This window comes from Struthio camelus, chromosome 2, assembly GCF_040807025.1.
Source record: "Struthio camelus isolate bStrCam1 chromosome 2, bStrCam1.hap1, whole genome shotgun sequence".
NCBI classification, from domain to species: Eukaryota; Metazoa; Chordata; class Aves; order Struthioniformes; family Struthionidae; genus Struthio; species Struthio camelus.
This window is the reverse complement of record NC_090943.1, coordinates 190,168-206,860: the sequence shown is the minus strand read 5'-3', so window position 1 is coordinate 206,860 and position 16,693 is coordinate 190,168. Positions and strand designations below refer to the sequence as shown.

Below are 16,693 nucleotides of genomic sequence, written 5' to 3'. Positions count from 1 at the left end.
TCCTTTTTAAGGGGGCAAAAACTGCAGATAACTCATTTGAGCTGCAAAAGGCTGTACTGGAGAGCTCTGCAGAATATTTAGGCACCGCAGCAGCGCTGTGTGTTTGTACTGAGCTTCCAGCTCGCACCCCCCAAACCGAGGTTCTCCTGTAATTTACATGAGATGTGACCATCGAGGGACCAGGGCAGGTTTGCGCTCCATCCCCCTCCGGGGTGCTGCTAGCCCCCTCGAGGACTTGCAGCCGAGAATCCAGGGCACCCAAGCGCGTGTTGGATCCCCGTCCCCCACCAAGTCCCAAAGGCAAAGCGCGCTTGCCCTTTCTGAACGTGGTCCCCCTTCCCGCGCAAGGCCGGACTGGCGGTTCTCACACTGACCGCCGAGGAAACACCCAGCAGGCTCCCGGAGGAGCAGCACCTGGCTTTCCTCTCGCTCCTTACCCAGGCCCATCCCGCCGGGAAGGGGCTACCGGGCAAGGCCCCCGGGGCACCGACCCGCCCCGCGCTGGGCGGAGGAGCCCCCGCCCGCCCCTCCAGCGGCCCCGGCCTGCGCCCGGCCCCGGCCCCCGCCCAGGACACCGGGCTCCCCGCCCCGGCGGCCATAGCTGCCGGGCAGCCGCGTCGCCACGGCAACCGCGCGCGTCCCCATGGCGACGGCGAACCCCTCCCCCCGCCCCTCCTCCCCCGGCGGCGCCATGACAGAGCAGGCGGCGGCGGCAGCGCGGCAGGGTCGCTTTATTGGGCCCGCGGCGGTCACTTGCTGCTGGTGTACTTGGTGACGGCCTTGGTGCCCTCGGAGACGGCGTGCTTGGCCAGCTCGCCCGGCAGCAGGAGCCGCACGGCCGTCTGCACCTCGCGGCTGGTGATGGTGGAGCGGTGGTTGTAGTGGGCCAGGCGGGAGGCCTCCGCGGCCAGCCGCTCGAAGATGTCGTTGACGAAGGAGTTCATGATGCTCATGGCCTTGGAGGAGATGCCGGTGTCGGGGTGCACCTGCCAGGCAGGATCAGGCACCATCTCACATTCCCATCATCCCAGGGGCAGCGAGGCCTGACACCCCCCCCCCAAAAAAAAAACATGACCCTGCTTCTGCTGTCAGCAGGGGACCCAACAGCCACCCGAGGGGCTGAGCCACCACGTGCCACTTGCGCCAGACTGGCAAGGGGCCCCCGCGGTACCGCCACACCCTGGGGATCACCCTAGTAGGGGCCTCTGCAGAGCCCCTGGGGCAGCCAGCCTATGAGGGGCAAAAACGCCCACCTGCTTTGAGGCCCATGCTGACAGCTGGGGCCTGGAGAATTCACAGCCACCTCCAGAAGCTCTTTTCTCATCTCCCTCATGTAAATTACAGGGTCCCATAAATCTCCAGAAATAGGAAAGATTTTAGTACTCAGCTTACTTGAGCAAGAGCAACTGCTCCTGCCCTACTGACTTGCATTCAGTTATTTTTTTGAGGGCTGCTCCATTGACAGGGCACCCACCCTACAGGGCCTTAGAGCCACCTCTTCTCTCTCACCCCAAGGAGAGTTCCCCCTTCTCCTCCCTCTCTAGGGCTCTCCTTTACCTAGTCACTCTCTTCTTCTCACTAAAAAGTAGGTTTTCCTCCCTTCCCATTTGCATTGTGGAGATGCAGAAGTAACTTTACACTTGAAACAGTTCTTAGCTAAAGAGAACTCTTTACTCACTTGCTTCAGCACTTTGTAGATGTAGACTGAATAAGTTTCCTTTCTCTTAGGCTTCCTTTTAGACTTCTTGTCTCCAGAGGAAGGAGCATGACCACGCTTCTTCCCAGCTTCTGCACTCATCCCAGCCTCTCCCAGAGCAAGCTCTAACAGAGCAGCAAGTAACTGACATGGGGCTAGTTATATAGCAGCAGGTCCCTCACTGGCCACAGGTGTGACCCCTAAGAGTGGGAGGGATACACATCTGTGATCTGACACTTCCACTTTGCACTGACCAGGAGGAGCTTCCAAGCAGTTGATTCAATGAGACTTTCAGCCCTGAGAAAGAGCTGTAAGAGTTGTAAGGGCAAAGACATGCGTAAGGGCAGTAGTGTCCCATTCACATAGGACAGGAGCACCAGAGAGGAGCTGTTGCCAGGGCAGGTCCATCCAGGGTTTTAGTGAAAGGAGGGCTCCTGCTTTGGTGGAAGGATGGAAACCAGAGCACTGGAGGCACTGCTTCCAGGAGGAAGTGGGTGGGACCACTTCTGTGGAACAGGTAGTGCAGTCAATGGAGGATCAATAACTAGGGGGAGCATTAGTGACTGAATGAAAGCAGTGTAAACACCCCGACAGGCAGTATTCCTCCCACCCGCTCAGCTAACCTGGGCGGGGAGTCCTGCCTGCTTCACACAACAAGGCTCCTTTCGGAGAAAGGACAGGAGGGAGGCAGCAGGAAAGGGAGGCTGGCACCCTGAGTACATGTTTGACCTGTCTTGGAGACCAGTGCTCACACTAGGGAAGGTAATTATGATGCAGAAATTAAGCTCAGCCAGGAAAAAACCAAAACCAAACAAACAAACTGTGCAGCAACCCAGTAGAGAAGTGAACCAAATAGCAACATTTTCTATCCTTTACTCTAGATACAAGAGAAAAGGGAGCCTTTCTCTCAGCAGGCACCACAACAGACCCCATGAAAGGGTAATACATCATATCTGGCAGATGGGACACTGGCAGCACTGTGCTGCCATGCACGCTGCCCTCTGCTTGGGGCACAGATTATGCTGCTCACACTGGCCATCATTAGCAAATCACATCTTCCAAAGGACTCAGTGTGGGAGACCTACTGTGTGGGTCACACTGCCAGTGCTTCTATAGCCAACAGCATTTCTTTGAATTTACCTTTATCCCAGGCCTGTCCTCCTGGGGAGGTATCTGAGTGCCCACCCCTAGAGCAAATGAACATCACAGTGAAAAGCTGGGTCCAAGTGTTGTGGAGGGGCCACTTCTTCCACCCAAGAACTGAAGCATTAGTGACCACATGGAGCAGGCTGGAATGGTCACATCAGTGTGTTTACTAAGGGTGAACGTGCTTGGGCACAGAAGATAGGCAGTAAGGACTATTCTTCTGGGAAAAGGAGCGGCTTATTCAGTGATGTCTATCAGTGTCAGGAGCTGTTGGTGGATGACTCAAACTGGAAGGAAGGAACCAGCAGCATCACCACTTCTGCTTTGTAAGAGTCTGTGCACTGATCAGGTGTAGCACAGGGCTTCCCACTCTGGTGTGCATTCCACTCACCCACTGATTTATGGAGCTGTAGTAGCTGAGATGTTTGTGGTCAGGGAGGCTGTTCACCAGCCAAAGAGGGAGTGGTTTGTGCCTGGAACTATTCTGCCTTTTCCGCTGGCCATAGCACACAGAGGCTCTCAAATGGTGAAGGAGGTGTTAGCTGTTATAAATGGTATTTCTCCGCTGCAGCAGTGCCTGGCATTGGCAGTTATACACACATGGGTTATGTTTTTTCCTGACAACATGTTTAGTTAGTGCTTTGGTGGACAAGGAGCAGTGATTGGGCACTCAGCATTAAGCACAGGCAGTTGTTATATAGCAAGGACAGAGGCTCACCCACTGAACAGTATAGTCAAATTTGTATTTGCAGATTTGGGGAATTACCATCTTATTCATACTTTTACACACAGCTGGAGCTGGAGGCTGTTCATTCTGGAAGCTGGGTGCTTGGCTTAACTCATGCTTGCACTATTTTCACAGCATATGGGTCGACTCACAACAAAGGCCCACAACCCTGCACTGAACACAGCATCTGTCACTTTTGGCTGTAGCTCCCTTTTAGACTACAAGCAACAGTAACAGTGTAGAGGCTCCAAGCTACCTAGCTCTTTCACAGAGCTAACCATCCTAGGAGCTAAGGAGCAATTCTCATGACAGTTTGTCTAGCTCTAGTTCAGCTTTTGTGTATGATCAGACAAGCCCTAGCTGAGACGGTGTGAGGTACCGCTGCTCCAGCTGGCGGCTGCCTTTCCCACAGCAATCAGTAACCCAGGACATATGCCTGCCATAACTGTTTCAGTGCAGTCTAACAAACTGTCACCACAGATCAGGTTTAAATCAAGGCTGAAATACATTCTGCTTAAGCATGCATGCATGCACATTCCATTTTACAAATCCTGGAATACTAATTGTCATCTCTAGTGCAGGAGGCTAACGCCTTAGGCAGTAACATCCACTTCTGCTTTGAACAGGAACATGGAAGTAGCTCCTGCTGTGATATTTGTCCCATGGATGATACACAGTACTTCTCTAACAGCAGTCCACAACTTGGATGGTCCCTTTGGAAAAAAATGAGAAAGTATTCTACTCAAAAAGTCAGAGCTGGCACCTGAGAGAGCGCTCCAAGAAAGGACAACTACGTATTTGTCCTGCCCTTCTACTTTTCTATAAACATGTGCTACTTGAACTTTTCACATGACCAGTGTGGCCATTCTCATATGTTGGAAGTAATTAAAATGATAAACTGAGATTGTAAGTATTTTGCTTTTGCTACCTTTTTTTTTTTTTAGTAACTTTTCATTGTTCAAAAATGCATGAAAAATGTATTTGGTTCAAGAAATTATTCAAGTTTCAAGCTTCTGTGGCACAAGGTGAGGTTTCAGCACAAACTTGTCTAAAAATTTGATATTAAGAACAAAAATAATTAAACTAACAAGGATCAAGTAGTCCAAAAATTCTTAATAGTCTCATATTAGACCCATATAATCCAAGGTGAAGGAATAGCTCTACTTATATAGCTCTACTTTCTATTTTTAACTTTGAATCCTCAGAAGCATTTAGAGCTGTGTCTGTTTAAAAAAAAAAAAAAAAAGATTGCAATTGTGGCTTGGTTCCCTCTGTCACCAGCTAGAAAAACTAGAGTTCGCTCTTTGTCGCTCTTTGTGAATTAGCAGAGGCTCCCTAGGTGTAAGAATCCTGCTCACTGCTCCATTCCCCCAGGGCTCAGTTCTCACTCCTTCATTTATTCCACGAGTTCTGCCCACAACAAGAGAACTGCAGTACTGAAGAACTGAACACTCACCCCAAAAGAGAGCCCTGCATCCTTACTCAAAAAGCTCAGCACTGGCTGATTTGCCCCACCATGCCCCAGTAACGAGTATAGCTCGCAAAACAAGAGGAGACTGTTCTTCCCTCTTTATTGACTGATGGATTCTCAGGCAGATCTGCTAATTACACTGTTAAATAATAGTTAAAAACAAACCAAGGCCAGAGGAGTTTGAAGTGAAGTATCTAAACTGAAGCAGAAACTGGGAGGGAAGAGGTGGGAGAAGCTGAGCTGGGGTCTCCACTTCTGCATCACTGCAACCCAGACACCCTAACTGCCACTGCCAAGACCCCAGGCCACTAGATTCCAAGGCCTGGCTCTAGATGGGACATCATCTAAATACGGAAATGGTTGCCCAAACGTAGCCAGATCAGGAGAGAAGAGGAGATCTGTCCAGATATGGAGGCGCAAGGGAAGTCAAGGGGAAGCAGTATTGCAGCAATCCTAGAACACAGCCACAGAGATAGCAGCAGAGTCCCATTCCAGTCGGCAGGTGGGAGAGTCACATTGGCCACTGTCAGTCTCCATGAAGAGCACCTCACCGACTGCTCTAGAGCTCACACGTTGTGGGTCTTTTTGGTGAGCTGCGGATCCTCATCCACCAGCTTTGACTTGAGATGTTCCTTGTAGGCGAGGATGTCGCCTTGCCACTTTGTGATTGTCTGCTTCTCACAGACCCAGATCTCCTGTGCAACCTGGAAGCACACAAGGACAGGGAGGAGAGGTCTACAGTGCAGCATTTTATAGTGTTATCAAAGTTATAACATTAATTAACATCTACCCTCTACAGGCGAGTAGGAAAGAGTTTAATAACTTTCACACATTAAACTGTCAAATAAAAATATCTGTAGTGAAATATCTTACACCGTGTTTTCTGAATATTTTGTACTTCAAGATTTTAGAACTAGCAATCCTTGACCCCTCAGCATTTCCTTTTAATTCATGGACTAAGAAAAAAATCCTTTCCTTCTAAATTGGGAATTGAAAAGGTAGTTCTTGAGCTGAACTGCTTGGATATGCTGCACAGAAAAATTAAATTCTATCTGAACTTGCAGAAGAAGCCACAGTTGGTAAACTAGCATTTGACATTTCCATGCATGTGGAATGAGGAACAACTTCCCTCACCTCTGCAGACTGTGACAAAAAATTCTGGTAGAACTAATCCAGTACCATTTAAAAAAAAAAAATCTAATTAAGACCTCCACAGTGTGTCATGCTTTCTACTTGACTCATTCTTAGCTTTTTTCTTTTCTTAAATGCCTGAGGTTTTTTCAGACTACACAATCACTCAGCATGAACATGGCAAGGGAACCATATCCAGTGACTTTTGCATTCATGCATCATTTTGTCAGAGCCAATCAGTTGAAAATACCTTCTTTCAATGACTCTGCTCAAAAGGTGCTGGAAAGGTGCTTTGCTAAAATTCACTACCCTCCTTACCTGCTGGATGAGCCTGAAGTCATGGCTAACGAGCATCATTCCTCCTTCAAATTCATTGATAGCATCTGCCAGAGCATCTATTGTTTCTATGTCCAAGTGGTTGGTGGGCTCATCCAGGAAAAGCATGTGAGGATTCTGCCAGGCCAGCCACGCAAAGCACACACGACACTTCTGCCCATCAGAGAGATTCCGAATGGGGCTCACCTGACAAACACAGACACTGTTCAGAGCTCTGCAGGGACACTTATAGCACCAGTCCCTAGATTACAGCGCTGACCACAAAACATTCAGATCTCAAGCTGTTTGCAGCAGTTACATGACACAAGGGGCAACTGCATCAGGCTTTCACCTAGGTTAAACTTCCTTCACTAGCAGAACAAGGGAATTCCAGGGGCTTCTGAAGGAGTGTCCGTAACAAGATCCAGCTTGTATTAAGACGTTCCAAGGGACAATATTACTCCATCCTAACACAAGCCTAAATTTACTTTCAAGTTCTGGAGTGACCAATGGAGAAGGACAGTATAAAAATCAAGGCTGAACTGCAGTGGTGAGGACAACCCCTGTCAACACGTGATGCGTAGGAGCATGTCATGTTTTGACATACAGCGTCACTGGAGAACCTGTCCTCTTGTTTGAACCAGGTAGTCCCCTCTCCCAGTTAAGAATCTCGTATTCATCTCGGAAATAGAGATAAGCAAATTAGTTCGAGTTATAATTGAAAGAGACTCGGGTCTAGCACTATGCCACATCCTTCGTCCTCTTCACCCAGCTTCTGAGGAGGTCACCCATTCCAGCCCACACACTGGTGCAACACAAGGAAAGTTCCTATGAGGCATGAGTTGTTTTCTCTCCAGTTTTAAATGCAGATATGAAGAAAGCATTTAGAAGCTGTGGTGCACAGCGCTGCATACTGTGTCACACTGTCAGACATCAGTAGAGCAACAGAAAATGCAGCAGCTATGCTTCCCTAATGAGCAAAAAGCAAACCCCAACAGCTCAAGCTCACCTGCTGCTTCCCTGTCAGACCGTATCTGCCAATGATTTTTCTCATCTCCTCCTTCTCCTTGATCTCTGGATAGCATTTCAGCATGTACTCCAGGGGCGATAGGTCTAAGTCCAACTGCTCTTGCAAGTGCTGACAGAGAAGAAAAGTCAGCTTCAAGCTATGCAGGCCATCCACCTCAGGACTGAGAGCACCTCCCCACTTATACCTCTCTGATACCAGCTGAGCACAGAAAACAAGAGATGGCAACCCCACCCCCAGTGAATTCACTGTGCTGAACTATTAGGGAAGGAAGTCTCCATTTCGGGGTGCTGCTTCAGAACAGCAAGCTTATTCACCACCAGTCACAAGATACTATCTCTCCCATCAAAGGTGAGAGGCTAAACAGAAAGGACCATAGCAAGCCTCTTCAGAGGAGGGACACTGACTAGAGCCCATTCGGCCAATAGAACGGTTGTTTCCCCTGACTCCAGGAACAGAATGACAGCAGTGGGAGAAGCTTAGGCAGAAGTAGAAATGGAAGGGCAAGGTTCCTCGTTCCTGGCAGCTTTTTCCTCAGTATTTCATGTGCCTGGTGTCTGCTGCACGGAGTACCTGGTGATATCTGCCGATCTTCACATGTGAGTGCTTGCGAATCATCCCATCTGTGGGCAGCAGCTAGAAGGGGAAGATAATAGCATTTCACCATGAAATCTCTCCTTTTGTGGTACGCAAAAACAAACAGATCTCAACCATCTCTTCCCCAGCACAAGAGGACACAGTCTGAACAGCTGATGCGAGAGAGAAAACCCCGTGTTGCAGCAAGACCTTAGATTTCTAAGGCCTGATTGGAATGCTTTGGCAAATTAGTGCAGCTTCACTGGCAACCACCCCGAGACTAAAAGTACAGAACGGGATAGACGATGCAAGGAGTATACCTCTCCTGTGAGCAGTTTCAGCAGTGTTGACTTTCCAGCTCCATTGGGTCCAACAAGAGCTACACGGGTGTCCAGGTCAATCCCAAACTCCAGGTTATTATAGATCCATGGCTGCAAACCACAAAGATTATGACACACATTATGTCTTTCCACTACCACACAGAACATCCATGCTGCACCTGAAAAGCTCTGTCCCCAGCAGACTCAGTATGAACACTGCCAAGAAGTTTCATCTGCTAGCAATAGGCAGCGGCCTGATCAGAGAGCTTAGTCAAAAGCCGCGCATCCCAAAACAAGGAAGAGACAGGAGTCATCTCCACACAACCCATGCAAGAGTTAGGCATTGCTGCACACTCCCCATACTCACCCCATCCTTGGTATATTTGAAGCTGACATTCTGTACCATGATGACAGGAGGGGGGATTTTCCCACACGGCGGGAAATAGAATGACAAAGTCTGTTAACACAGAATATCCACTTGTTAGACACCCTGGAGCACAAGACAGCCCAGTTATTCCAGTATAACTGTGCCTCACTACAGTCATCTGTAGACCAAGGCACCAGACTGATTATTTATGAGGCCCTCCAGCAACTCACTCAACAGATTTACTCTGATTAGTTGTTTGCAAGCCTGCTTACTGGCTAACGATACCATATTTCTCTCCCCTTGAAGCACATGTGGGCTTATCCTCTTCATACAAGGAGGAGCGCTCTGAACATCTTCCCCAGTCTTTCCAATCTTTAAACATTCACTTCTGTGTCTGCAAAATGGCCCTGTTTGTGTGATAAATCCCCTTCGCTTCCCTGGAAGGATTAAGACTCCTCTTTCCACTCTTCAACCTTACACCATCCTCACTGCAATCACCCTTCTGGCATTACGAAGGGCATCCCATTCTTACTCCCAGGTTTGTCAGCCATTCTTGCTGTCAGCTAAAGCTCGTTTTACTTATCCAGCCCATGTCTACAACTCTGATCTCTATACGCAATATCATGTCTGATCTTACCTTATCATTCACCACTCTCTCCGTTAGGCCAGAAGCCATCATTTTTTGCAGCGTCTTCTCCTTGCTCTGGGCTTGCCTGGCCAGCTTGGCGCTACCATGACCAAATCGTGCAATGTAATTCTGCAACAAAACACAAGCTTAGCCTGAAAGCCACAATGACAAGGTTGAGGAAGCGCGGGGTTGCTCACATATATGATCAGAAAGATATTCATGCATCTAGGCAGATACCTTCATGTGGGCAATCTGATCTTGCTCCCAGTGGAAACGCTTCATTTGATTTTCTTCTAGCTCCAAGCGGGTCTTTACATACTGATCATAATTTCCCTAGGGAAAGAGACCATGGAAACATCAGACATGCCCCAGAGGTCAGCTCCTCTGTTTTTGCTGGTTGTCCGTGCACCATTCACTCACTGTGTAGTACTTCAGTTTGCGGTTGTGCATATGGATGATGTTGGTGCAGATACCATTCAAGAAGTCCTGGGAGTGGGATATCAGCACAAGGATCCGCTTGAACCTGTGGCACCACATAAGCTGTTAGAGACTACGCCAGGGAAAGGCTTCTTGCTTGGCAGCCCTAACAGTGGCAAAGGATTGACACTTACTAGAACTGTCTTGTCTACAGCCAAATTTAGAACAAAGATAACAGCCTTGGAGATGCCGCGAGAAGCCTGGAGTAAAGCAGCTACACGCAGCTGCAATAAGCGAAGGACATCCCTCATTGCCTCACAACAGTCTTCACCATGCTTAGGGGTCCCAGTCTTCATGAAGAGTCAAGAGCTGGCTACCTGTGCAGTGGATTACTACTGCTACCGATACGGAACTCATGCTAGTGTCACACTTCGAAGAAGTTCCAACCTGTGCTGCTTACTTTCACCTTGCTAGAGTCTACCGTCTCCTAGATACAACATGCATGGCTCCACTCCAAATCCGTAAACTGACTGTTTAATGCCTCTCCAAAAAGAGAGAGGTTCGAATTACTTTCCTAAAACATGTGATTTAGAAAATAAGCATGCAAAAGTTTCAGCTGATGGAATAACCTCTGCAAATGAAAAGCCCTTCTCACATGCTTTGCATCCGGTACTTCTGACCCACAACCCAGATAACCTAAGCTTCATAACTATTCCTGAACCTTTTGCCTTAAGCCTTAATACTTTAATTTTGTTTACTAAAATGTCTCCCCGACATACTAGAAAAAGATGAAGCTGGCAGACTCACATACTCTAGCTCTGCAAAAATTGAGGGACAGTATGCAGAAAGGTGAGCAGGCAGCCAGGTCTGGAAAGTTCACACTGCTGGTATGGCATGCAGGGCTGCTACTTGGGCTGCCAGGGCCCCTCTCAGCTTTCAGAAAGTAGTTTCTCCAGTGAGTACAAATCAGCATTTCTCCTTTCTTCACTGAGGGAGTGACAGGGGCTTATCTTGAATTTGTTATCCTTGCATCACCAACCTTTCTGCAGAAACATGTAGCAGCCAGCACAGTAAGATATCGCTGGTACTGCGACAAGCTATGCAGCCACCAGAACTATAGACAGTTACTCCTGTAGCGCTTGCTTGTTTGCTGACCAGATGTTCCTGCAGAAAAGCACAACCCACGGAACCAGAGAACTCCTTCACGCTTACGTTTTCAGCTCTTCCTCCAGCCACACACAGGCATCCAAGTCAAGGTGGTTTGTGGGCTCGTCTAGCAGCAGCATGAATGGCCGAATGAACAGGGCTCTGTAAGGAGAGAAGAGATGACAGGGTAGGGTAAATGCAGGTACTCAGTCTCCCTGCTCTTCTCCGAGTTCCCGGAAAGCAATCAACTCTGCAAGTGGCTCTGCACAGAGTCAGGAGCAGAGAGGCTTTCTCCCAGGAGGCAGCAGGCAGTATACCACTCACCTAGCAAGCGCCACCCTCATTCGCCAGCCACCACTAAAGTCCTTCAGCTTCTTCCTCTGCATGGCTGGAGTGAACCCCAAGCCATGCAGGATACGCGAGGCCCGTGCTTCTGCCTTGTCAGCATCCAGCTCCTCCAGACGTTCATACAGCTCCATGAGCTTCTCACACTCCGCTGAAAGAGAGCCTGCCTGTCAGTACTTCTACCAATAATGGGCTCTCAACTGCAGCTCCCTACACTTGGGAAAACTCACAGTCTGTCTGCTTAACTACTCAGCCCCCTCCACTCCCGAGTCTGAGAGACTCTTTAAGAAGCTGCACGGGATAATTTCATCTAAAGAAGAAGTGGAATCCCACAGGACTCGTCAACTAGTACAGGGCCAGCTGGGAGAAAGAGGTACTGTAACATGTAAAAACTCTGGCAAGGAACCCAAATGAGGCCTTTTCTTCAGCAGGGAGGGAAAGTGGAGGAAATGTCCCTTGCCCACAGGGACTCTGAGAAGCTTTACCATCTTCATGAGCCAGACGCTCTGCTTCTCGTTCTAACATGGCCCTCTCCGTATCCACCTCCATCACACATTGTAGAGGGGTCTTGTCACTGGGAGGCATCTCTCGGGTCAGGTGGTAGATGTCAATGTGCTCTGGGATGGGGACTTCTCGTTTCCCAATAGCTGACAAAAGCATGGATTTCCCTGTGTGCAGACAGACACTCCACAATTTTTCACTGGATTCAATCAGATTCAAAAGTAACAGAGCAATGCATGAGATGCAGTCAGGTCCCATCAATTCCCTCCCTCTTCCAACTGAGAAAACCTTGGGAGTATCTTGGCAAAGAGATCAGAAGAAGTAGAGCCTACTGCCTCGCTGCAATAGGCTGCCCTCCCAGCTCAAGGTCACCATCCCAAGGACAGGACTGAGACATGAAGAAGCTCTCTGAAAACTACTGCTGTTCAGCCCTTGCCCTACTTCAGAGGGTTTTATCTCTGTTGTACGCTCCCTGCTGTCTAACCACGTCTGACATCTATTACCAGGAATATATAACCCCAGACTCTAAAGACTCCTAATGCAGAAGAAAGCAATGCCTCACCACTACAGAACTTAAGTATTTCCCTGAAAGGTAAACCAGCTGGTCCCTCTTTTTAGCTCTTCTTCAGTTACACCCATATACTGCATCCCTCCATGTACAGTGTCACCTGCTCCAGGGACTGATGAAATTGTTTTCCCATTCAGGCCAAACCACATGCTCTCTACTCCTCCATACTCTGCAAGTTCTTTCACCATAGCATCAGCACTGGGTTTACTGACACTGCTAAAAAAAAGCCTGCAGACAGGTATCAGATGCCAGACATCTCTCCCTACTCTCCACAGGAACAAGCGTAAATGCATTGTTCAAAGCCAAAATGTACCTTCACACCCCTGCTAGCAATCCCTCTTTGTGGGTGGGGAGGTGCGCAGGACAGCCATCATGTCCCAGGCCCGTCTAACAACCTTTCCTCTGGTTTCTAGCATTTACCACCAGCACCTGTCCAGCTTCTCAGCACCACAGAAAGCATCACTGAGCTTCAAGAAGCCCACGTCACCGTGCCCCACAGCTTACCAATCCCATTGAGTCCGATCAGGCCGTAGCGCCTCCCGGAGTTCAGCTCAAGTTTTGTATCGCTCAGCAGCTCCTGACCGTGGAAGGTCAGTGAGAGGTTAATGATGTGCACATCGGTGCTGTTGGGATGGGAGGCCAGCACTCCTGTCACAGCACGGGCAGCAGCTTTCTTTAATTCAAAGTCCTCCAGTTCCTTTGTAAGAGCATCCACTTCTATATGCAGAGACAGACCAAAAGTGTTGCTGATTTACCGTCGTAAGGGAAGCCACAAGCCCCTATTCTGACAGGGCCAGGACCTCAAAAACAAACACCATTTTCCCATTTCTACAGAAACATAAAAGGAGGCCCAAAGGTTTTTAATATACTTTTTCAGTTCAGCAGATGGATATATATGGTCTAACAGCAATTTTCACCTAATCTATAAATAAAGCCTGACCATTAGAACTAAGTGAGCTGCCAGAACAGTTAGCCTGTTATCAGAGTATGATGGGACTAACTCTCTCTGCAGGAAGGACTGGGATGGGGAGAGGAGCTAAGCAGCGTTGCCTGCAAGCTTCTTAAGGAAAGCAGTGGCATAAAGAGAATTCAGCTAGAAAATAAGTGACAGGAAAGAAGAGAGGAGGAGAGAAGCAGCTCCAGAAGAGGCCCTACCAATTCTCAAGAAGCATATCTGTCTATATGCAGGCCCTCTCTTCCTCTCCTCCTACAATTTAAGTAGATCTTTTCTGACTTGCTGATCTTATGCTGTCTGAAGCCCTGAGTTACAGTTTAATTTTCACTCTTTGGGAAGACCCTGCCATTTGAAGAAGGAAATGCCATTGGGGATTTTAACAAAGCTCCAGCTTCTCAGAACAGAGACTTGGTGTTTAGGCTGTCAGGGTTCAGGTCAGTGAGGGATACCAGCCTGGCTGTCAAAACCTAACATTCCTGGCAAAAACCAGTCATGCAGCAAAATCACTATCATCTTAGCAGAAGGTATGCGTCAGGTAAAAAGGAGCAGACCCTGTACACCATGCTGACATAGGACCCCATTTAAAAGAATTTGCAGTGCAAGTAGAGCGGTTGCGTAAACAAGCAAACCAGATGAGTGACAAGAGAGGCAAAGAAATTTTATCCATGACATGCAATTCTTTCACAGGGAACCGCCAATGAAGAATATGCATTTACTGACCCATTTAACCTGCCCTCTGATCCACGTATTGGTTTAACAGCCTCCCATCGACAGTGCCTAACCAACGCTGCAGGCCGGCCAAGGCCAAGGCTAAACAGCGGCCCAGGGCCGAGTTCCTCCCAGCGCCTGCTCACCGCTTCTGCTCTTCAGCAACCTGAACCACTGGCACCTGCTTTGCTTGCGGTATCCCTGAGCAAGGCCCCCGCCGCCGCAGGCGGAGCGCTCCCTCCGGCCCCAGGCCGGCTCGGGCCCAGGCTCGGGCCCGGGGCGGGGGGGGGGGGGGGGGCGCAGCGGCGGGCGCAAGCCGCGGCGAGGCCCCACGTGGCGACGGCGGCGCCCCGGGCCCGGGCCCAGCCCCCGCCCGGCCCGCGGAGTCCCAGGCTCTACCAATGGGAGGGCGGCATGCAAATGAGCGGGGGGGAGCGGGTGGCGATTGGCTGGGCCGCGCGAAGGGGCCGCGGCGGGGCGGGGCGGCGGGGCCGGGCCGGGGCCGGGGGGGGGAGCCGGGGCCGGGGGGGGGGGGAGCCGGGGCCGGGGGGGGGGGGAGCCGGGGCCGGGGGGGGGGGGAGCCGGGGCCGGGGGGGGGCCGGAGGGCACCGCTCGCGGCCCCGCCGAGCTCTGCTCCTTGTCGCGGCTCCGAGGCCGCCACCCCGCAGCCTCGCTCAGCAGCCAGCAGCGCCGCGCTCAGGCCCCCCGAGATCGCCGAGGCTGCCGAGGACGGGAGCTCTGGAGGGGAGTCCTGCCTCGGCGGTTCGGGGGCCTGGGACTTGGGGGCTCTGTCCCGCGCGCTCAGCACCTCTTAAAAACAAAAAAAAACACAGTGTGGATAGGCCTGGAGTCTTTGCTGCCCGAGAAAGGAACTTTTGGACCCAACAGCTCGGGGGTAACCAGGAGGGCTAAAATAAGGACAAAAAATAAACTCTCTCTCTTCAAGCTTTACCTTGCCTATTTCCTTTAGGGAGATCAACATTTCTCTGTTGACAAAGTCTCTTTCATTAAGTTATCCAGGCTCCTAGGCTTGGCAAACCAGATACGTCCCAGAGAATCAGCTGAACAGAGGATCATGGCAATATCAGATTTACAACAATAAGAGCTGAGGAGAAGAACCCAGGCACTACAGTGGTTCCTGCAGCAGAAAAGACCCAGGTCAGGGCATCAAATGCCAGAAAATCAGGACAGTATCTGCTTGAGAGGGAAATGGCCCCACAGGCACTACCTGTCATTAATCTGCAAGCCTCAAGAGAGGGTGCAGCAAATACCTGCATCACCCAGCTTTGTCTGGAAAGCAACCACACAAATTGTTATGGGGTCCTACTGACTGCAAGGAGAGAGAGTAGCCCTAACGGGAGACACTGCAGCTAGTCCGGTTCAGCACAAGTCCATGCCCACATGTAATTTCATCTGATGACGGACCAATGTCCTAGGTTACTGATTTGTGGGCAAAACCAGCTGTGCACAATTGCTATCCGTGAACGGGCCCTGCCTGGGCACCGCCAAGCCCAGAACCCACGGGCTGCCAAGCTGACCCCAGGCAAGGACACCGTGCCAAGCGCGCCGGGCCAAGCAGTGCCGACCTCCGCCGGGCGCGCTGCCGCGGGCCGGGGCCGGGGCCCAGCACGGCGCGGCCGCCTCTCACCTGGCACCGACGTCCCATTGGCCTCCGGGGGCCGGGCCTCCTGCGGCTCCGTCCCGGCATCGCCGTTCTCCTCCGTGGCCCGGCGGGGCCGCTGCCGCGCCTTGGCCGCCTCCTTCTTCTTGGCCGCCTTCTTCTTGGCCAGGTCCGAGGGCATGGCGGGACGGCGGGGCTGCGGGGCGACAGGTGCCGTTAGGCCGCGCCGCGCCGCGCCGCCCGTTGTTCCACGCTCCGGCAGCCCTACGCGCCGCCCGGCCCGGAGCACGCGGCGCCCCGAGCCCGGCCGAGGGCCGCCCGCCCGCCCGCCCGCCCGCCGGACCGCCTGCGCCGCGCCGCGCCGCCCGCCCCGGCCCGGCCCGATCCGATCCGATCCGATCCGCCCCGGCCCGGCCCGGCCCGGCCCCGCACCGGCTGCTCCGCGCTTTCCTTCTGTCGCAACAGCACAGCTGCTACCGCGTGCGCACGCTCCACCCCCCTCCGGAACGGCAGCCAATAGCAGCACGGAACGTCACCCACGCCGGTCCCTGACGTCACTCTGGGAAACAGAGTCCGAGCTCCCTCTGTCGGCTCGGCCGGGCGCGGGCTCGTGGGGCCGAGGCACTGCACGTCCCGGCATGCACCGCGCCGCGCGCGCGCGAGGGGCGCGGCTTGAGCCGCGTCACGGCACACGCACGCCCCCCGCCGTGCCGCGGGCGGGGACTGGGCGCGCCCCAGCCAGCGCGCGGAGGGCGGTGGCTCGCCGCATCATAGAGGTGACGGGCACCCGCGGGTAGAGCGGCGGCGGCCAGGGCACCATAGAGCTGAAAGGGGAAGCGGAAGCGCGCGCGCGGTGGCGATGAGGCGGCTGAGGTGGCAGCGGCGGGAGCGCGGCCGGGCGGGAGCTGCCGTCTCCCCCCGCGCCCCCGGCACGGAGCTCGGGGCCGGCCGCGGCCTGCGCGCGGGCGGTCCGCCTTGCCCACAGGTGAGAGCGGCGCCGCTCGCTTCCCCGCAGGGGCCCCGCTGCC

At 52.0% G+C, this 16,693-nt stretch overlaps 2 protein-coding genes across 2 annotated transcripts; both read right to left on the bottom strand.

Moving 5' to 3' along the window:
- Positions 1 to 749: 749 nt before the first annotated feature.
- Positions 750 to 1,798, bottom strand: H2BK1 (H2B.K variant histone 1). Its single transcript, XM_068933796.1, has 2 exons — positions 1,679 to 1,798; positions 750 to 986 (listed from the first exon to the last, which is right to left on the bottom strand). The coding sequence occupies exons 1-2, from the start codon at positions 1,796 to 1,798 to the stop codon at positions 750 to 752; spliced, it is 357 nt and encodes a 118-aa protein (XP_068789897.1).
- A 3,325-nt stretch (positions 1,799 to 5,123) lies between these two features.
- Positions 5,124 to 16,202, bottom strand: ABCF2 (ATP binding cassette subfamily F member 2). Its single transcript, XM_068933871.1, has 15 exons — positions 16,098 to 16,202; positions 15,693 to 15,861; positions 12,886 to 13,098; positions 11,798 to 11,980; positions 11,292 to 11,463; positions 11,034 to 11,129; positions 9,825 to 9,927; positions 9,642 to 9,737; positions 9,414 to 9,533; positions 8,777 to 8,866; positions 8,410 to 8,520; positions 8,087 to 8,149; positions 7,496 to 7,624; positions 6,490 to 6,693; positions 5,124 to 5,744 (listed from the first exon to the last, which is right to left on the bottom strand). Exons 2-15 carry the CDS (start codon positions 15,844 to 15,846, stop codon positions 5,607 to 5,609), a joined length of 1,872 nt encoding a protein of 623 aa, XP_068789972.1. The 5' UTR covers positions 15,847 to 15,861; positions 16,098 to 16,202; the 3' UTR covers positions 5,124 to 5,606.
- Between the last annotated feature and the right edge of the window lie 491 nt (positions 16,203 to 16,693).

Excerpts from the sequence above, each read along its gene's own strand:
- ABCF2 (XM_068933871.1), bottom strand. The coding sequence starts at position 15,846 with ATGCCCTCGGACCTGGCCAAGAAGAAGGCGGCCAAGAAGAAGGAGGCG. Across the intron at positions 11,981-12,885 it reads GATCGGACTCAATGGGATTG|GGAAATCCATGCTTTTGTCA; the intron begins GTAAGCTGTGGG and ends GTCTGCACACAG. Across the intron at positions 8,150-8,409 it reads TGAAACTGCTCACAGGAGAG|CTGCTGCCCACAGATGGGAT; the intron begins GTATACTCCTTG and ends TTCCCCTTCTAG.
- H2BK1 (XM_068933796.1), bottom strand. The coding sequence starts at position 1,798 with ATGAGTGCAGAAGCTGGGAAGAAGCGTGGTCATGCTCCTTCCTCTGGA. Across the intron at positions 987-1,678 it reads TCTACAAAGTGCTGAAGCAA|GTGCACCCCGACACCGGCAT; the intron begins GTGAGTAAAGAG and ends CCTGCCTGGCAG.